The sequence below is a fragment of the Neolamprologus brichardi genome, chromosome 10 (assembly GCF_056152115.1).
Source record: "Neolamprologus brichardi isolate AB-2024 chromosome 10, ASM5615211v1, whole genome shotgun sequence".
Lineage (NCBI taxonomy): Eukaryota > Metazoa > Chordata > Actinopteri > Cichliformes > Cichlidae > Neolamprologus > Neolamprologus brichardi.
This window is the reverse complement of record NC_142113.1, coordinates 34,117,593-34,135,000: the sequence shown is the minus strand read 5'-3', so window position 1 is coordinate 34,135,000 and position 17,408 is coordinate 34,117,593. Positions and strand designations below refer to the sequence as shown.

Here is a 17,408-nt window from a genome sequence, read left to right as displayed (position 1 = left end):
ACCTGGATGAAGAAACTGAGTTTATACTGGAAACAAAGAACAAAACATCTTCCTGTCTCTGACGAATCAGAGCCTCGAACAGAGCCCAGGTGTGCTCGCCTCACCTGGATCGCGCTCGGCCCGGGGAACTTTCTGGAAGCAGTCGTTGAGCGACAGGTTGTGGCGGATGGAGTTCTGCCAGCCGGCCTTGCTGCGGCTGTAGAAGGGGAAGTTGTCCGAGACGTACCGGTAGATCTGGCTGAGGGTCAGCCGCTGCTCTGGAGCGCTCTTTATTGCCATGGCGATGAGGGCAGAGTAAGAGTATGGCGGGCGGACCGAGCTCAGCATCTCGTCCTGGGAGAACCAGGGCATGCTCCTCTGGAGCCCGTAGAGATGAGGGTGGAAGTCCCTGAAGGGTGGGGGCAGCCCCGGTGCACATCCTGCGGCGAAGCTGCAGCTGTGGGCCGGCTGGAGCCACGCCGACGGGCTGGACGCAGGTGGAGACGGAGGCCCGTACAGGCTGAAGTCGGACGGGTCGAGGCCCAGAGACGGGAGCTCCTGCTGGGGCAGCGAGCGTCTGCAGACGGGGGGGGACGGGCCACGCTCCGGCACAAAGGACGCCATGCTGCTGCTTCTTCGTCTGCCTGCACCTGTCTGCTCCATACACCTGCTGCTCACCTGAGACACTTATACCCTGCTGCCCCGCCCCCTGTACGAGCCGATTGGCTGCTGGGGCATGAGCGCGAGGAGGGGGCTGATTTGAATAAGAACAGGTTGAATTGTTGCCCCGGGGCAGATCAGGAGGATCGAAAGCAGACGTCAGCTCGACCCTGCGAACATTTTAAACTCTGAAAATTCAAATATGTTCGTGGTCTCAGTTCTTAATTCTGAGCTTTTTCTTGTTGAAGGTCTGTTTGCTGTTCACAGCTGGCCGTGTGAGGCTGTGGATGAGGGTTAAAGCTCAGCTTCTGCAAACACTGATATTTGTTTATTGGTGTGTTTACGGTGATTTCCTGTGACTTTCCCACTCGATGAACTTTGTAAGCCATAAAATGCTGAAAGCGTTGTCGTGTTCCTGAAGAGCGTGTCTGTGACCGCTGCCCGTTCTCCTGGGCTCCTATTTGATGTTTCACAGATGAGCGTCTCCTCACAGAGTCGTTTCTGCAGCTGCTGTTTGAGGCGTCGCCCGAGCCCTTTGTTCTGCAGACGTCCCCCGACACGCTGACAGTCAGCATGTCTGCAGGCCCGATCAAAATAACTCACATTCTCATGTAAATGCTTCAGCGCGCCTCCCAACCAGGGCTCGTTTTCACCGTGGCTCTAACTGCTCAGCTGGTCTGTGGCAGACGCCCCGATGATCGTCTGTCAGCAGACGTGAGCTCGGGTCTGAGGCTTCAGTCCAGCAGCTCCATAAGACCCGAGTGATGGAGCAACACGGAGGTCATGATCCTGATGCTGCGAAGCTGCCGCACACAACTTTCTACTTTACTCAGTTACTTTACAGCCTGAAGGAGTTTGTTCAGAGTGAGCAGATGCATGAGGACGGAGCTGAGCCCGTGTTTGTGTAATAACTGTCCTCATGGCTGTCATGTGCCTGTGCTGTCATGTGACCATCCTCCTGTCAGAGCCTGCAGTTCCTCCGACGTCCAGCAAAGGCAGCAGAGTTAAATGGTAAATGGACTGATTCTTATATAGCGCTTTTCTACTCTCCCGGAGTACTCAAAGCGCTCTATACAACATGCCTCATTCACCCAATCACACCCATTCTCACAAGCACTTTATCTATACTTAGTGCTATTTAACTACATTCGCACACATTCATACTCCGATGGACGCATCGGAGAGCAAGTTGGGGTTAGTATCTTGCCCAAGGATACTTGACACGCAGACTGGAGGAGCCAGGGATCAAACCACTAACCTTCCGATCAGTAGGTGACCTGCTCTATCTCCTGAGCTACAGCCACCCCGAGTTCAAATAAAGCTGTTTACAGCCTGATGCACAAACTGCTTTATATCCGGTCGTTCAGTCTGACATCACTAGCCGTGTCTGTGCCTAAACTCCGCTGCAGGTCCATAAATCAAACATCACTGTGGCATTACTGAGAGTTAAAAACTGTCTAAAGTCTTTCATCTTTAATAAAATGATCAGCGTTCTGCTCTACCAGGTGTAACAATTGAGTTTAACATCCATGAAAACGGAATTTATGACATTTAACGGAGAAGTTAGCAGGAAGTTAGCTCGCTAGCTAGCTCGCTAGCTTCTATCTAAATACAACATAGCATGTCCTGACTGCGGGGTTTTGGAAACAAATTCAAACGTACAGCTCTGTTATCACTTCCAACATAAATGAAGACAGAAAACTAAACAGCAGTGACGTTTGTAGGGTTACTGAAGTTTGGCTAGCTCGTATATAATGATGTGCTACGTGACCGCTAGCGACACAGCTATGTTAGCATAATATAAACAAGCTAACTTTTTTTCCACTTGATAAAAGTTAACGTGAGTGTTCTCGGTGGTCAGGAACAAATGTAATCGCATGGCAGGATGCTGTAAAAGGACCAAACTTCAGCCAGGAGAACAACTGAGATAATCCATCCACAATACGAGGTTAGTCATTCATATACTGCTGCATGGGCTGGGCTGTAGCTACATCCTAAGGTTTTAAAAACTGAGCTTAAATAAATGATTAGCGGTAATAAAAGCCGAGGGAGGTCAACAGTGATCAATGACTGTTTTAGGAGCTTTTTGAGATTAAATAGAAGAAAATACAAAAATTAAACATGTTAACAACACAAAAGCATATTAAACGCAGACTACTTTAGGCCTGGAAGTAGGATTCATCACGTCATCACTCAACGACCGGCCGCATCACTGAACACTTCAGCTTTACATGTACACTTTCTTAAACTGCTGTCCATACAGATTGATGAATGATCAACAATCTGTCAACACACAGTTCTTTATGTGGAGCTCATTTCTACACGTGACCGTATTTTTAGGGCACCGGATTATAAAAACAAACTTTACTCAGCTCATTCTTCTTGCTTCCTGTCATTGATTCATTCATGATGAACTCTCTCACAGCTGCTCTGTTCTCATGTTGCGCGACTGTTTGAAGCTTCGTAACCATGTCTCTTAGCAGGAGCCAATTTGGGCTCCTTATGCACGCACAGTACAGTAATATTATGTTGAAGCACAGTACGTATCACTCCGCGAGGGTCCTGACTACAGTCGCTGTAATGCTCCATCGAGCGTTGCGGGTTCGTAGCTTAGCAAAGTCGTGCTAAAACATTTTAACTGATTTGAGCGTGGAGCACATCAAATCAGTTCGAGGTCAGTAAACACAACCAGAATTCATTCATAGGGCGCACTTTCAGGAAATGAAAGGATTTTAATTGCACTTATAGTCCAAAAAACACGTTACTGAAAAGGTTCTTGTGCTTAAAGTGTTTCACTGAGCTGAAATTTAAACTGAAAACATCTCAAATATAAAATAAAAAGAAAGTCTAAATGAAAAATGCCTCAAAGGCTTCAAACTGAACATCTCACCTTGGGCAATAGAGAGGTCCCGCCCCTGACTATCTCTGATTGGTTTAGACCACGATGTGTGTGTGTGTGTGTGTGTGTCAGCAGTAATCCTCTCTGTGTGACGGTTTAGACAAAACAACAGGATCTGGACTATAACTGATTCCCGGGATTACAGCGTGGACATGGCGGTGGGGCCCGTGGGAAAAGCGAGCACCTGTAACCGTCACAGTGTTGTTTCGCAGCAGCACCAAATCTGCCCGCAGACCTGTGAGCAGATTTAAGGTTTGCTTCTGGTATCTTGAGCTCATTCACATGTTTGCATGAACAGTTTTTACTGCAAAGAGAAAATGAAGGCGTCGCTCTGCTGGAGGCCGACGGGAGGACGGCTCAGTTTGGGTCAATAAATCATTCCAATGGTTACCTGCAGTGTGCTCATTGGCTTATAACCTGTCAGACCCGCCCCTCCTCATACCCTCTGCGTCTGAACACACTCTTCACACAGCTTTGATTCTGTGTGTGTCGTTAATTTAAAAATAATGATTCACATGATCAGACAACTGAGTATGTTTTCTCTTCCTCCATTTCTGCTGCGCTCTGCTGCGCCGCGCTCTGCTGCGCCGCGCTCTGCTGCGCCGCGCCGCGCTCTGCTGCGCTGCGGGTCAAGGTCCTGTGACGACGTCACGTTTGAGCTGCAGACCAGCACGCCGTGCACAGAGGGAGCTCAGATCGTCTCAGGCTGGTTTATCATCATGGATGCAGCCCACACATCTGCAGCAGCTGTGATGATGTCATGATGATGTCATGATGATGTCATGTCTAAATAGAGCAAAGCTCTGATGAATGTTTCCTGCAGCGTGTTGAGTCTGAATCATGAAGAATTAAAGCAGCTCTGAAGAAAAGAGGCCAGACGTTTGTACCGTCGCCCCCTGCTGGACATTACAAAGAATGCAGGTTTAAGGCACGTCAGTATTGGCTGCTTCCGTCTTTTATCATCAGGTGATACAGAAGGCTGAAACATATAAAAATGAAGGTTTTTGTGCTTTGTTAGAGAAATCCAGACACGAATGACATCACATGATGGTTTTATTGAGGACAGCTGAGACAGGTGAACAGTGAAGCACAGGTTACGTGGAGGTGAGGACGACAGAAACAGTCGGCTTAGTTTGAAAGTATTTTAAGTGAACGCTGTCGAGTTGGCCCAGCGTCATCGAGTGTCGACAGAAACCCCAAAGAGAAGCTAAAACTTTTAAGAACTCTTCTTAAGATTCAAAGAGACATTTTTTTGTCACAAACCCGTAAAAACAGGAACACAAAAAGGCAAACGAACAACTGAAGCAACATGTGCAAAAATCCAACATTTTCCTCTGGCGCCACACAGCACAGCTTCCTGGAAACAGGAAGACGTTTAGCACAGCCACTAGTGGCGTTTGAACATTCATCGTAAATCATCGTAAAGTTTGATCCGGTTCAGTCCGGTCAGGACCAGTTCTGGCCACCCAGGTAGTATCCTGCCGGGTCTGAGAGCATGCACTGGTTCTGCTGGCTGGCGCTCCGGTTTTTGGCATCGATGAGCAGCAGAGGAGACTGGGAATAATGGCTGATGATGTCACTGACTGACGGGAAGGACTGGACACACAAGACACAGTTAGATTACACCTCCCCCTGCAGGTCAAACACAGTTATTACAGGTGAACGCTGAAGGTGGAACTGTACTGATGTTGTGAAGTAACCTTGGTATTCGCTCTGACATCACAGCATGTATATCAACAACAAATTATACTGGACGAGTTATGAAGGCCAACAAAAGTCTGGATGCTTCTCAGTATTTACAAGAAACACAGCAACTGGACCTGGATCACTGGATCAAGTGGGTCCCTGATCTTTATTACATTTTCATATTAACACGTCTCTGTGCATTATCACTCGTGTCCAAGCATTGTGTGTCTGTCCGTAGGTGCTGCTGCTAGCTCTTAGCTGCTGTTAACACATGTGAGTGGAGCTCCCACAGAGGAAAGCAGTTTAAGCTTTAGTGTAATGTTAGCTGCCGTTAGCTTGGAACGTTATGATGTTGTTTAGTCGTCTCTTGTCCAGAGACGGAGGGTCGCATGTCTACACTGTGATAACTGAGACAAGATTGATTTGTCATGTCAGAAGCCTAAGTTCAGGCGAGGAGGAGGAGGCTGATGAAGATGATGAGACGGAAAAACAAAACAAAAACTATAAATGTGAAAGTTGAGATGCAGTCACACAGTTTCTCTGATGCTTGTATCTGTTATTTTCAGAATGAAGGTGTTGTGATGATTTCACGTGTGCAGTGATTGGACGTGATCAAAACTCCTTGTCAGGTCCAATATGGCGGACAGTTCTTGAGTGAGCTGCACATGACATCATGAGGAAAACCTCTGTAGCTGGTTATAGTGCCCTGAACACTGAAATCGGCTGTAAACAGTAAACAGACTTGTTGGCTGTAACTGAAGAATCCAGGATTTTACCTCCTGGACTTTGAGTCCGGTTCCCAGCACGAACTGCTGGTTCTGCTGCCTGATCTGGATGTTGTAGACTTTGTCCTGGTAGTAGACCATCAGGGTGAAGGGCTGGTTCGCCTGCTGCCGGGTGCTGTCCCTCACCAGGTACGCCCCATCCTACATGAGACACAGGATTTAAAGTGTTTAGACCACAGTGTGCTGGGTGTGTGGCTGCTGCTCCACCGAGTCCTGATAAACAAGTTTGAATAACAGAAACTTTTATTATGACGCTCTGTTCCTGGTACCTTGCAGACTCGCTTCAGACATCCTTCAGCCTGACCTCGGGTCACTTTACCCACATACCAGCGAGGGTCCAGCTCCTACACACACACAGACACACACGCACACACACACACACACACACACACACACACACACACACACACACACACAGTAATAAACCCTCTGATGACGAGTTGTGTGTGTGTTTCAGCAAAGACAAAGGAAACAGCACCACCTGCTGTTCACACTGAAGAACATCACCGAGAACATTGTTGTAATTATTATTGTTGTTGTTGTTGTTGTTGTTGTCATTAAAAGTACATATAATTAAATCAAATACAAACAAAAACATCTGTGCCATTTCCTGTATTTTAAATTAAAAACTCTTTGTCTGATAGAAACCATCATTTCTTGATGATGCTGTTATTGTGAAACTCTTGATCAGTATGGACCTCATAATGTTTACGTGACCCACGGTCCCCACATGTCACAAAGACAAGCGCGTGTGTATTTTAGTGTTACCTGTGTGTATCCTGCTGCAGACGGAGGAGGACGAACCGACTGTCTGCCCGACGGCATCGCTGCAAAAACACACAATCACACTACCATCACTTTACACTCATTTATCATGTCTATGGACAAAGACAATAAAGGGCTATTCTACTCTATTCTATTCTATGTCCTGAGGACTCAACCAGCCCACAGCTAACCTCACATGACCTTTCACCCACTGTGACTCTGATGGAGCCAAAGTCAAATATTTTATTTAAAAGATCTCAAACTAGGAGCAGTCGCCCCCTGCTGGACATCAGTGCACTTCCATGTTGATTTAACTTTTAAGAAATCACTTTGTATAAATTTGTGCTGTTATTCATAAATCTGATTATTGTAATGTACGAATCATTAAAGCTGTTTCAGCTCTGGTCTGCTGGACAAACTGAGCACGCTCACAGAGACATTTTAAACCTTTTCACTGGTTTCAAATCGATTTCTGGAGTTTTATTGTGAAAGGACAGATGTATTTACACTCTGAGAAAAAGTGTATTTCACAAAATGTCAAACTAATTTTCTTCTTACGAGGTTGCAGTTTGTGTGGCAGAGATCCAGTCCTGTTAAAAACAATAAAAATAAGTTTACCATGAGTGTGTGTTTTTGTAAACCACCACAAAAAGAAATCTTATGGTCTAACTCACATACCTGTCTCCAGCGGGAGGGCCCGGGGGTCCGGGCCGGGGAGGCTTGCTAAGAGGGAAAGTGTTGCTATTTGACACTGAAGGGGAAAAACAGATTTAAAAACACGTTTTAAACAAGTAACAAAGTTTAAATGTTTATTTTTAAAGTTTTTTTTATTTAGGAAGTAAATCTGGAAAAAATGAATAAACCTCACCTTCGTCTGGCAGCTGCTGAGGAAAAAAAACACAAGAATTTAACTTTTATTTCCCACAAACCTCAGACGAGGATACAAACAGATATCTTCATCTAACTCAGTGAAACACAATTTCAAATGTTCATTTGTTTAATCAGAGATATTAAACCTGGTGACAGTAAATAAATAAACTATATTTACACGTGTGTGTGTGTGTGTGTCTGTGTGTGTGTGTGTGTGTGTGTGTGTCGTACCGCTCTCCTGTCCGTCCTGCTGAAACAAACAAACCAAACGTGACTATTTTTCGTCCTTCAGCTGTTACATAAAAACATTTTGCTACAAATAAACGTTGAATTAAATAAACTGTAAACATCAAAGTGAATCGTTTATCTTCAGGTGATACCTGCTGGGTGAGAGGCGGGCGGAGGAGTTGCTCCTGTTGATGTTGGTGGAGGGCAGAGGAGGCTTGGTAAAGGTGGGTGGATCCTCCTGCGGTGGCCTGCGTGCACCAACACACCAACATTTATTCACACAGCACAAACATGACAGTAACAAACACAATAACAATAAATAACAAGGCAGCGAATAAAGACCAGCACTGAGGTAGACTGCCTGATGTGAAGAGGAAGATCGTTCCAAAGCTTCAGTCTCAGCTGTGATGTAAGGGGAGGGGGGGGGGGGGGGGGGGGCATTTAAGGATTTAAAACCGAGTAAAAGGATTTTAAATTGAATTTGAAGCCAGTGTAAGCCAGTAATGTGCTCAGATGTTCTTCTACCAGTTAAAAACTGCAGCATTCTGCACCAGCTGCAGGCGTGACGGAGACCTGGCAGGTTATCAAAGCCTGGAGAGAAAAGGCTCCACCCTCCACACGTCTGAGGTGACAGGATGAAGATTTCACCACTGCCATCAGAACTAAGCGCAGAGTCGAGTTTTACCCCAAGATTAGTAACTGAGCTCTTCAGGGTCAGTGCAGCAGAGTCAACATCTGGGGTACCAGAGGAATTCAATTTAACTTTATTTATATAGTCGCCTCAAGGCGCTTTATATTGCACAGTAGACCCTACAATAACACATACAGAGAAAAACCCAACAATCATATGACCCCCTATGAGCAGCACTTTGGCGACAGTGGGAAGGAAAAACTCCCTTTTAACAGGAAGAAACCTCCAGCAGAACCAGGCTCAGGGAGGGGCGGGGCCATCTGCTGTGATTGGTTGGGGTGAGAGTTGAGGAACGACTGGGACTGGATAAAAATGTAAACATTTAGAGCCTCCATGACTTAACTGAGACAATCAAGCAGCAGACCCACAGAGACGACAAAGCTGCCAGTCGTCAGCGTATAGATGAAATGTTGTGTTTTCAGAAGATCGCAGTAGCAGGAGATACAATGAAAACGGGAGTGGTCCAATAATAGATCCCTGTGGTACACCCCACGGCAGAGCTGCCACAGAGGAGGAAGCTAACACAACTCAACACAAACGTTCCTGTTGGAAGAAATCCTCACACGACGCTGTAGACAGTTACACAGATGTATACACTTACTGTCTTATTACCTCAGCATAGGACAGGAGCTACGCATGTGTGTGTGTGTGTGTGTGTGTGTGTGTGTGTGTGTGTACACACCTCCAAGGTTGTCCGCCCGGCTGCAATAAGCAGAAAATGAATGAGAGTAAATGTTTGAATATGAACATAGTGAAACATTAGATCAGCGTTATCGTGTGACGTTAGCGTGTGACGTTAGCGCGTGACGTTAGCATGTGACGTTAGCGTGTGACGTTAGCGTGTGACGTTAGCGTGTGGCGTTAGCGCGTGATGTTAGCGTGTGATGTTAGCGCGTGACGTTAGCGCGTGACGTTAGCGCGTGACGTTAGCGTGTGACGTTAGCGTGTGGAGCTGCTCGGGGTCTAACTCTTCATCCGTGTTTTTCTGATTTGTCATGTGTACAAAGTGTTTTGTAAACTCACCCTGTCCCGCGTGTTGTTCGGTCCTGTGACGATAAAACAAACGTCATTCACAGTTTGATTCCAAACATAAAGTTCAGTCGTGTTGTTTGTTTTTCTTTATGTTTCGGTGGGACAGACCACCGTGGGAGGGATTTCCTCCAGCCCTGTCGGCCTGCACAGGTGAGGTCATTTACCTCTGATGGGGGACGGGTTGGATCCTGGACCTCTGCCTGGCTTGTTGTTACGAAAGACCTGCGGCGGCTCAGGAGGCACTGAACACAAACACACGAAGAGCAGCTTTAACAAGGAGCCCCGAGGAGTCACATGACCTGAGAAGATGTCATGTGATCAGCGTGTTTGCAGGAAGTTACTCACGCTTTCCAGGAGGTCGTGGACCACAGTGAGGGGAGGGGTCTCTGCGAGCGTCCATGGGCTGCTTTGATAACACACACACGCAAACACACACAGACACACTTAGCAAATACAAACTATTCTAAAGTATGTGTGGCGCCCTCTGTGGAGACACTCGGTACTACGATAAGCTTGACTCACCATCCGAGATGGTGGCGTAGAGACGGGGGGGCGGGGAGACACAGCGGGGGGCTGAACTCGGGACACGTGGTTGTCTACACACACACACACACACACACACACACACACACACACACGTTTATAAAGCGTGTTTGTTTGGTCGTTATTTTCATCTCTGTTACAAACACTGAAACAAACTCGACGACTGCGTCTGGAGGCAGAAATGACCCAAATGATGATTCGATGGTAATATTTTCTGGCGTGTGTGAACTCGTGAGGGTACCAATGTAATCCCCGTCCCCGATGGGCCGGGGGGGGCACAGCTTGTGGTCCTCTGCGGGTTCGGAAGGAGGCGGCTCGTAATCGTTACCCGCGTCCTGGTCATCGTTTGGGGACTCGTAGTCTCCCCCGCTGCCGTCATCGTCGCTGTACGGACTCTCGTAGTCATCGTCAAATTCATCGTCCTGACCGAGGAAACGCAGAGAGAAGCTTGTGTTGGGTGGACGTCTAACACATGTATATCCTTTAAAATGTAAATGTGTTTTATGGTGTTTGCGACATCATGAATTTTGTTTTTATTCAGTAAATAAATCGATAAACTCACAAACTCGTCTTCGCCCCATCCCTGAGGCTCAGAGTTGATTTCTGCAGAGGAGAAAGCAGCAGGTTAACATCTGTGTTTCCAGATGTGACGAAGAAATAATCACAAAGACTCAAATCACTGACGACACGACGAGCTTTCAGACTTCGTAATAATACTGCAATTAGGTAAATATCTATTACAGATCCTTACTCATCATCGCGAAACTATGTGGTAATGCTAACCTGTTTTTATTGTTGTTTCGATTTCCTGTGAAATTTTATTCCAGCTTTGTCAAACTAAAATATTTACGCTTCATCACAAACACTTCCTGCTTCTGTTCGATTGGAAAGTCCCCGTAAAACGGAAGCACACCCAACGTTATGTTTAAGTTTCACATATCAGGAACTCTGATCTGGTGTGACGGAGGTGAACGCAGAACGCACATTACAAAGGATTTTATTCTGAAACGACTAATACATGTGACGATTATTCAAACCATCCATGGCTCTGTGTAGAAACATTAAACAATAAATTCTTACCTGGTTCTTGATATTTGGACGTCCTGTGAGAAAAAAAGGTGTGAGAAAGTCAGAGCTGAGTCAAACCTCAGCGCTGCTCAGGTGATGCTTTTAAAAGATGTAAAATAACCACAAAGACAAAAAACAGTGTGCAGGAAACACGAACAAAGCTCTTTTATGAATCAACTGTAAAAGTTTTAGCACCTTCTTCTGATGCTAATTTAAGTTTTATCAAGCAAACATCCAGAAAAACTTTCTTTAAGCAACAACAGAACTTTCCCTTTTAGACTTTACTTAGAGATAAACTCTTATATAAAGAAACGTGAGTCTGTATGTTGTTATTCGTATAAATAAGCTGGCCGTGACAGAGCTCCCAGTACAGTGTGTGCCTCTAAGACAAACGACAGCTAGCATGAAATGTTGGCTCGCACCATTCAGCTAGCAAACAATTTCACACAAACCACAACAGCAACCAGCGAGCTAACGTTAGCGTCAGCTCAGAGTCCGTTTCATGTACTCAACAAAGTCTTGATAAATCTTTGAAATCATTAACAACGAATCAGTGCCCCGAGGCATTTCAGGTGGTTGTTTGTTCAGACATGTGATGCTAAAATCGACCCTTATTTAACGTTACGATCATTTTAGCTGCTAAAGTAATTTGACAGGTTGGTCAGTCGCTAATTCAGACAGTGTTTTACCAGCAATAAAGCTAGCAAGCAAATAAGCTAATGTTAGCCAGCTAGCCATTGCTTAGCAACGCAACATGAATTTTGCGATTAACATGAGGTGATGCGTTTCTCAGAAAACTCATTTAGAACCAAGACGAGCTCTAACCAGTGTTGCCAACTCCTCAGTAAGGAAAATCGCTATTGGCTAATTTGCATAATTGGTCATGCTAATGTAATTGTAATCTATGTTGTTGGAGAGAGAAATAACATCGTGGAAGAGACATAAAGTGAGTAAAAAAACGTCCTAAATGCATTTAGAGTTTATTTAGAACTACAAATTAAATTTATTTTAGCAATTATTGTTTTTTAATGTCACAATTCCAAACCTGCTCCTTTACCCGGGCTTGGACCGGCAAAAGTGACCCGAAATAGGCACTCTGGTGGAGTTACTTTGTGTGTGAGAGTGTGTGTTTATAAGTAGTTTTAAACCTGATCCACAAAACAACATAACAGTAAAAGAAGAACTGACTGCGTTACAGTCAGTGCGGAGCAGCGGCTTCGCTCATGCGTGATTCATTTGCAGTTTGGACGCACAGGTGTGAACGTCTCCTGCCCCGATAGCAGCTGGGGGAGGACTATCCTCAGCCCGTGAGCGCTTTGGCACGGGTGAGGTGCACCGTGCCAAAGCAACGCTGCTTGTTGAGAGTAAGAGCAATAAGTAAGAGCGATATGCGCTTTCACGTCAAAAAGTCGTCATAAATAAGTCTCCAATAACACCAGAAAAAGTCGCTGGATTTGTTGCTTTTTAGAAAAAAAAGTCGCTAAGAGGTCTGAAAACTCGCTAAATATAGCAACAAAGTCGCTAAGTTGGCAACACTGCTCTAACGGTTTGTGTGAATCAACCTTCACTGTCCGCTGGCGTGCTCCATGAGCGAGCCTTTCAGAATAAGATACAGGTTCTTCTATGAACACCGTCCAACAGTATTCTGGCTCTATCTGGACTCTGTGCTTGAACAGATGTATAGGAGACACCAGTGGTTACCAGACTGTCGTTTCATTGCCACGATTAAAGCACAGGCTGTTGTTATAAGCAGAACATGAACGTACTTTTTACTAAAGAAGCCTCCCCTCTTCTCCTTCTTGTTGATTTCACTGCTGAGTTTGGAGATCATCCTGCAGAGACATGGATACACGACGTCACAGTGCGGTTAACCCTCGCCTGGGTCTCAGCGTTCAGACTGTACCACACAATCAGCACATCTAACATCAAACGCCAGCTTTGGTTACAAGTGAAGACTTTCTGTTAACAGTACTGATCCAGTAACGTCTCTCGATCAAAGCTGCAGTACCACAGCGCAGCAGCAGGGGGCAGTACTCACGGAGTATGAAGTTTAGGGAATTTCTGGAGGTCATTGTCGCTCAGATTCTGCAAAAACAAACAGGGTCACATCCTTCCTAAACCCTTCTTTCCTTTTCCAGTTTTATTTTCTTGTTGTTGAACTCACCACAAATCTGGAACCAGAGATGGAGTGCTTCAGCACGACTTTGTCACAGCCGGACAGATTCATCTGTAACAGGGACGTCACAGCATCATTCAAATATGATCACATCTATTTATTATTATTTTATTATCGCTGTTTCTTATTCGATTCTTTTCTGTCTTCCAGGAAATACTGATTCTTCCTCATGTATGGACGTGATGTTCTCCACAGACGATTCTGTGAATGTGAAACATCTAAACTAACACACGCAGTGATAATAATAATGGATTGCATTTATATAGCGCTTTACAATGCCACTATTCATTCACTCTCACATTCACACACTGGTGGAGGCAGCTACAGGTGTAGCCACTGTCGCTACCCGATCCGTACCGGAAACCCGATCGGTACCCCGCATGCGCAAATCTTACGTCACTTCCTCTCTTTGCCAACATTGCGACATTCAATATATTTGAATGATACGGTTAGCGCCCAGTTAGCTCCTAGCATTTCTCAACAGCTCTGCCTCCTTTTCGACTGCCCGGGACATTTAAACAATGGATAATCCGTATACAAACAAATTCATGCTTTTCTCCTCAACAGAGAGCGTTCCCCGATTGAACAACAGCGCCGTAAAATAAGAAGAATGGCGCCTAATTACAGACAATAATATTGATTTAGCAATGTGTCACGTGAAGATTCATCAGCCAGATTAAGTGTTTACTGACAATTGACAGTGATAGCGGACATCATCGTCACTATACTAATCAATCCTCTCCTCACAGACAAGCATAAACACACTCGTCTATCACTAAATCAAATTTAACACACGTTTGTAATGACGCCAATTCAGTTTACAATAGGGTTCATTCGCTCGGTCAGCAGGTGGCAGTATCCTCGTACACTGGGGAGTAAACTGCCATTAAACGAACAGAAGAAGAAGAAAACCCCTGCACATGCGCGGTACGGATCGGGTAGACCCGATTTGTACGGTCCGACTTTGCACATGCGCAGTAAGGATTGGGGAGTCCCGATCCGTAACTATCTTTTTATTTTTCGTTTTTGTCTACATTGTACTGAAATGCTTCATTATTGCAAACATTTTAAGATATACTTATTATTCTTAACATCTTAACAGATACTCTGACCCGTAACTATCGTAAAACGCTACGACGGGAAGTAGACACCTTTCGCGCATGCGGGGTACCGATCGGGTTTCCGGTACGGATCGGGTAGTGACAGCCACAGCTGTCCTGGGGCAGACTGACAGAAGCGAGGCCGCCATATCGCACCATCGGCCCCTCTGGCCAACACCAGTAGGCGGTAGGTGAAGTGTCTTGCTCAAGGACACAACGACCAGGACAGAGAGCCCGGGGATCGAACCGGCGACCTTCCGGTTACAGGTGCGCTTCCCAACCCCCTGAGCCACGGTCGCCCCAATCGCAGTGACGCAAAGCAAAGATAAGAATCGGTTTCTGATGTCACAGTTACTGGTCAGCTGTAACTTATGGACGGGACTAAAGCGTTAGCGTCATTTTGTCCCACACAGATTTCCTCAGATTTCCTACTGATTCTCAAAAAATAGCCGAGCACGAGCGACTCGTCAGCATCAGTGAGACGAGCTCAGCTGGTCTGAGGTTCGACACAAACAGGCATCGGCCTCTTTTCCACGTTTCGTGTTGTCATGACGATTCTTCTTCTTCAACGAGCCCACGTTTGAACAGATTCGATAAATGAACATGACGCAGCCTGAGCGGTAAAGGAGTCTGTGGGTTGCATCCAGCAATCATTAAAAGCCTCTGACATCAGACGCTATAAATGAATCGCACGGAAACTTTGTGTCGCGCTGATAGAGTCTTTTATGCTGATGAAGCACAGAGTGCAGATAGGGTGGAGTAGGTGGAAGATGGAGATAAGGGACGAGTGCATCAGAGTCAGAGAGGCTGAGGTGGTTTGGAAGAAGCTCAGAGGAGGTTCATGGATGTAGTGATGGAGGAGGATGCTGGGGTGGACGACCTGCACGGGACTGAAGCGTCTCCGCTGAGCGGACGTCCCGCAGGCTTGTTGACATTCACCCACTTGTTGAAAATAAGCCCACAGGGATTTCTTCTACAGAAGTTCACCCCATGATTTGAATGTTTGTAACAAGTTACAGTTATTATCTCCCACCTGTTGCTATTCTTGCCTCCGCTGAGAGCACGCATGCTGAAACACCGTAGGCCTTAAATAACCCCATCAAACCCCAAATGGAAAATAACGACACTTCCTGCGGCTCTGCGCCGACGCACAGCTTTCATCTGCTCCACCTGCTCCGATACTTTGCACCATCAAACTGCTGCTAAGTGACCTAAAAATAATCAGACGCGATCAGATGTTAAAGTCTGTTAAAGTAAGACGAACTGTTTAGATTAAGAGATGCACAGGAAGGGGAAACCCAGCAGTGTGTCACATCTCACTCCTCTTCATGCAGCCGCCTTCAGACGCGAGCAGCTAACGGCTAACGCCTTTGTCCTTGTTCTCGGGGACTTTTATCCAAACGCATCACAAACACTTCCTCGTTAAAGCCGCTGCTTCTCTGAGTCGTTACGTCACAGCGTTTGAACTTCTGCAGAAAAATGTCACCATCGCTGCGATCAGCAGGAAAGCTGAACGCAATCACGCCGAGGCAGAGCCGACGACCGTCACTCAGCCCAGCCTTTAACTACAGATGCACGAAGCACCAGAAGCATCGGGCTGACGCATTATGACCGTCTGAACTGCACCTCTGCATTTTGAATGACATCATCAGTGAGGTCACTGCACTAACAGCGAGCCAGAGCTTTACTGAATGTTGTTGATCAGCACGCTACGCCAACGTTTCAAACACATCAAACACCAAAGCTGCGGTCGCCACGTGTCATCGGGCAGGTGCAGCCGCTCACCTGAGCCTCTGAGGTGAGCTGCTGCTCACTAACGCTCTGGTTTGGTTCACGGCGCCGTCTGAGCGTGAGTCAGCTGACCCCGCCGCTCGGAGGATCCCGAGGAGCTGAAAACGAGGACGCACGAAAAGTACGGACAGAGGCCTCACCCTTCTCAGGTAGTCCGCCAGCTGCTGCGGGCTCCACGCCATCACGTCCGACCTGGACGGCATGCGGTCCGAACTCATCCTGCTCGATGCTCAAAGGCACGACGTCAGCTGCTGTCAGAGCCAGAGCACGCTAACATCTGAGAGAAAGGCGATCTTTGAGCTCGCTCCTCGTCCTCTGAGGAAGTGATCGGGCTCGTCGTTTCTGCGCCGTTATTCTCCTTCAGCCCGCGGTCTGACTAACGGGCCTCGCCGCCTCTTCCTGTGATGACTCAGACGTCTCTGAAAGACAGATAAGCAAAGAGCTGCGAGCGTCTCAGCTTTTACTTCCCCAAACCGAGTCGTCCGGTCTAACTGCGCGAGCGTCCGTCCGGCAGCGCAGGCAGCAACGAGCACGCAGACATGTCACCCGGGCCCAAAATGGCTTCCTCCTCCTCCACTCCTTCAGTCTCTCTCTCTGCGTCTCTCTTTCCTCTCTCTCTCTCGCTCAGAGGAAGTGAAGTGGGGGATGGATGAAGGCAGCGTCACCCCCACCCCCCGTCTGACCACAGAGCGGAACAGCGTCTGCAGCTGCACCCACTCGCTGCAGCGACGCTGTCGAAATGCCAAACAGAGGAACAAACCAACCCCGGATCAGCTGGCACTGCCCTGACCCCGGGTCAGCCCAACGGAGGGCCTCCATCAGCGCCGAAGGCCAGGGTCGTTACCCAGCATGCATCTGTGCAGTCATGGCACCTCTGAAAAATGTACTCCAAGTATTCAAAGTAAAAGTATTGTTTACCAAAACAGTTTGTGTATCGGGCTGTGAAATGTTTACATCTGCTGTTTAACATGGGGGTCTATGGGGACGGGCTCACTGCTGCCTCTGCTGGACGTCACAGGAACTGCACCGCTCAGAGCAAACCTGAAAAAGCCGGGACGAAAACAAGAGCTCATATTTTATTCGTGATCGAACACAGAAAACAAAAGATTAAAGTGAGAGAATGAAAAGCTCGTGC

The 17,408-nt window shown here is 46.7% G+C and overlaps 2 protein-coding genes across 4 annotated transcripts in view; both read right to left on the bottom strand.

The window, feature by feature from the left end:
- Window positions 1-719, bottom strand: part of foxi3a (forkhead box I3a) — a 1,405-nt gene extending 686 nt beyond the window's left edge. Inside the window, exon 1 of the mRNA XM_006808272.3 lies at window positions 105-719. Coding sequence (XP_006808335.2) covers window positions 105-642 — 538 coding nt within the window. The 5' untranslated portion in view covers window positions 643-719. The remainder of the gene's footprint in view (window positions 1-104) is intronic.
- Window positions 720-4,579: 3,860 nt separating this feature from the next.
- Window positions 4,580-17,002, bottom strand: lcp2a (lymphocyte cytosolic protein 2a). 3 transcript variants are annotated; one of them, XM_087847601.1, is made up of 21 exons: window positions 16,414-17,002; window positions 13,371-13,433; window positions 13,245-13,291; window positions 12,973-13,038; window positions 11,219-11,241; window positions 10,701-10,741; window positions 10,380-10,560; window positions 10,118-10,191; window positions 9,941-9,998; window positions 9,760-9,837; window positions 9,587-9,609; window positions 9,246-9,265; window positions 8,025-8,120; window positions 7,876-7,894; window positions 7,643-7,658; window positions 7,453-7,525; window positions 7,333-7,364; window positions 6,778-6,836; window positions 6,279-6,353; window positions 6,001-6,150; window positions 4,580-5,134 (listed from the first exon to the last, which is right to left on the bottom strand). In XM_087847601.1, exons 1-21 carry the CDS (start codon window positions 16,489-16,491, stop codon window positions 4,985-4,987), a joined length of 1,422 nt encoding a protein of 473 aa, XP_087703727.1. In that variant the 5' UTR covers window positions 16,492-17,002; the 3' UTR covers window positions 4,580-4,984. The 3 variants fall into 3 exon arrangements, with proteins under 3 accessions (XP_087703727.1, XP_087703725.1, XP_087703726.1); XM_087847599.1 differs by having other exon boundaries at window positions 9,941-10,001; window positions 16,414-17,001; XM_087847600.1 differs by having other exon boundaries at window positions 7,876-7,891; window positions 9,941-10,001; window positions 16,414-17,000.
- Between the last annotated feature and the right edge of the window lie 406 nt (window positions 17,003-17,408).

Coding starts and splice junctions, on each gene's coding strand:
- lcp2a (XM_087847599.1), bottom strand. CDS start 16,491: ATGAGTTCGGACCGCATGCCGTCCAGGTCGGACGTGATGGCGTGGAGC. Junction 10,002..10,117: donor CTACGCCACCATCTCGGATG/GTGAGTCAAGCT, acceptor GTGTTATCAAAG/CAGCCCATGGACGCTCGCAG. Junction 9,838..9,940: donor TCCACGACCTCCTGGAAAGC/GTGAGTAACTTC, acceptor GTTTGTGTTCAG/TGCCTCCTGAGCCGCCGCAG.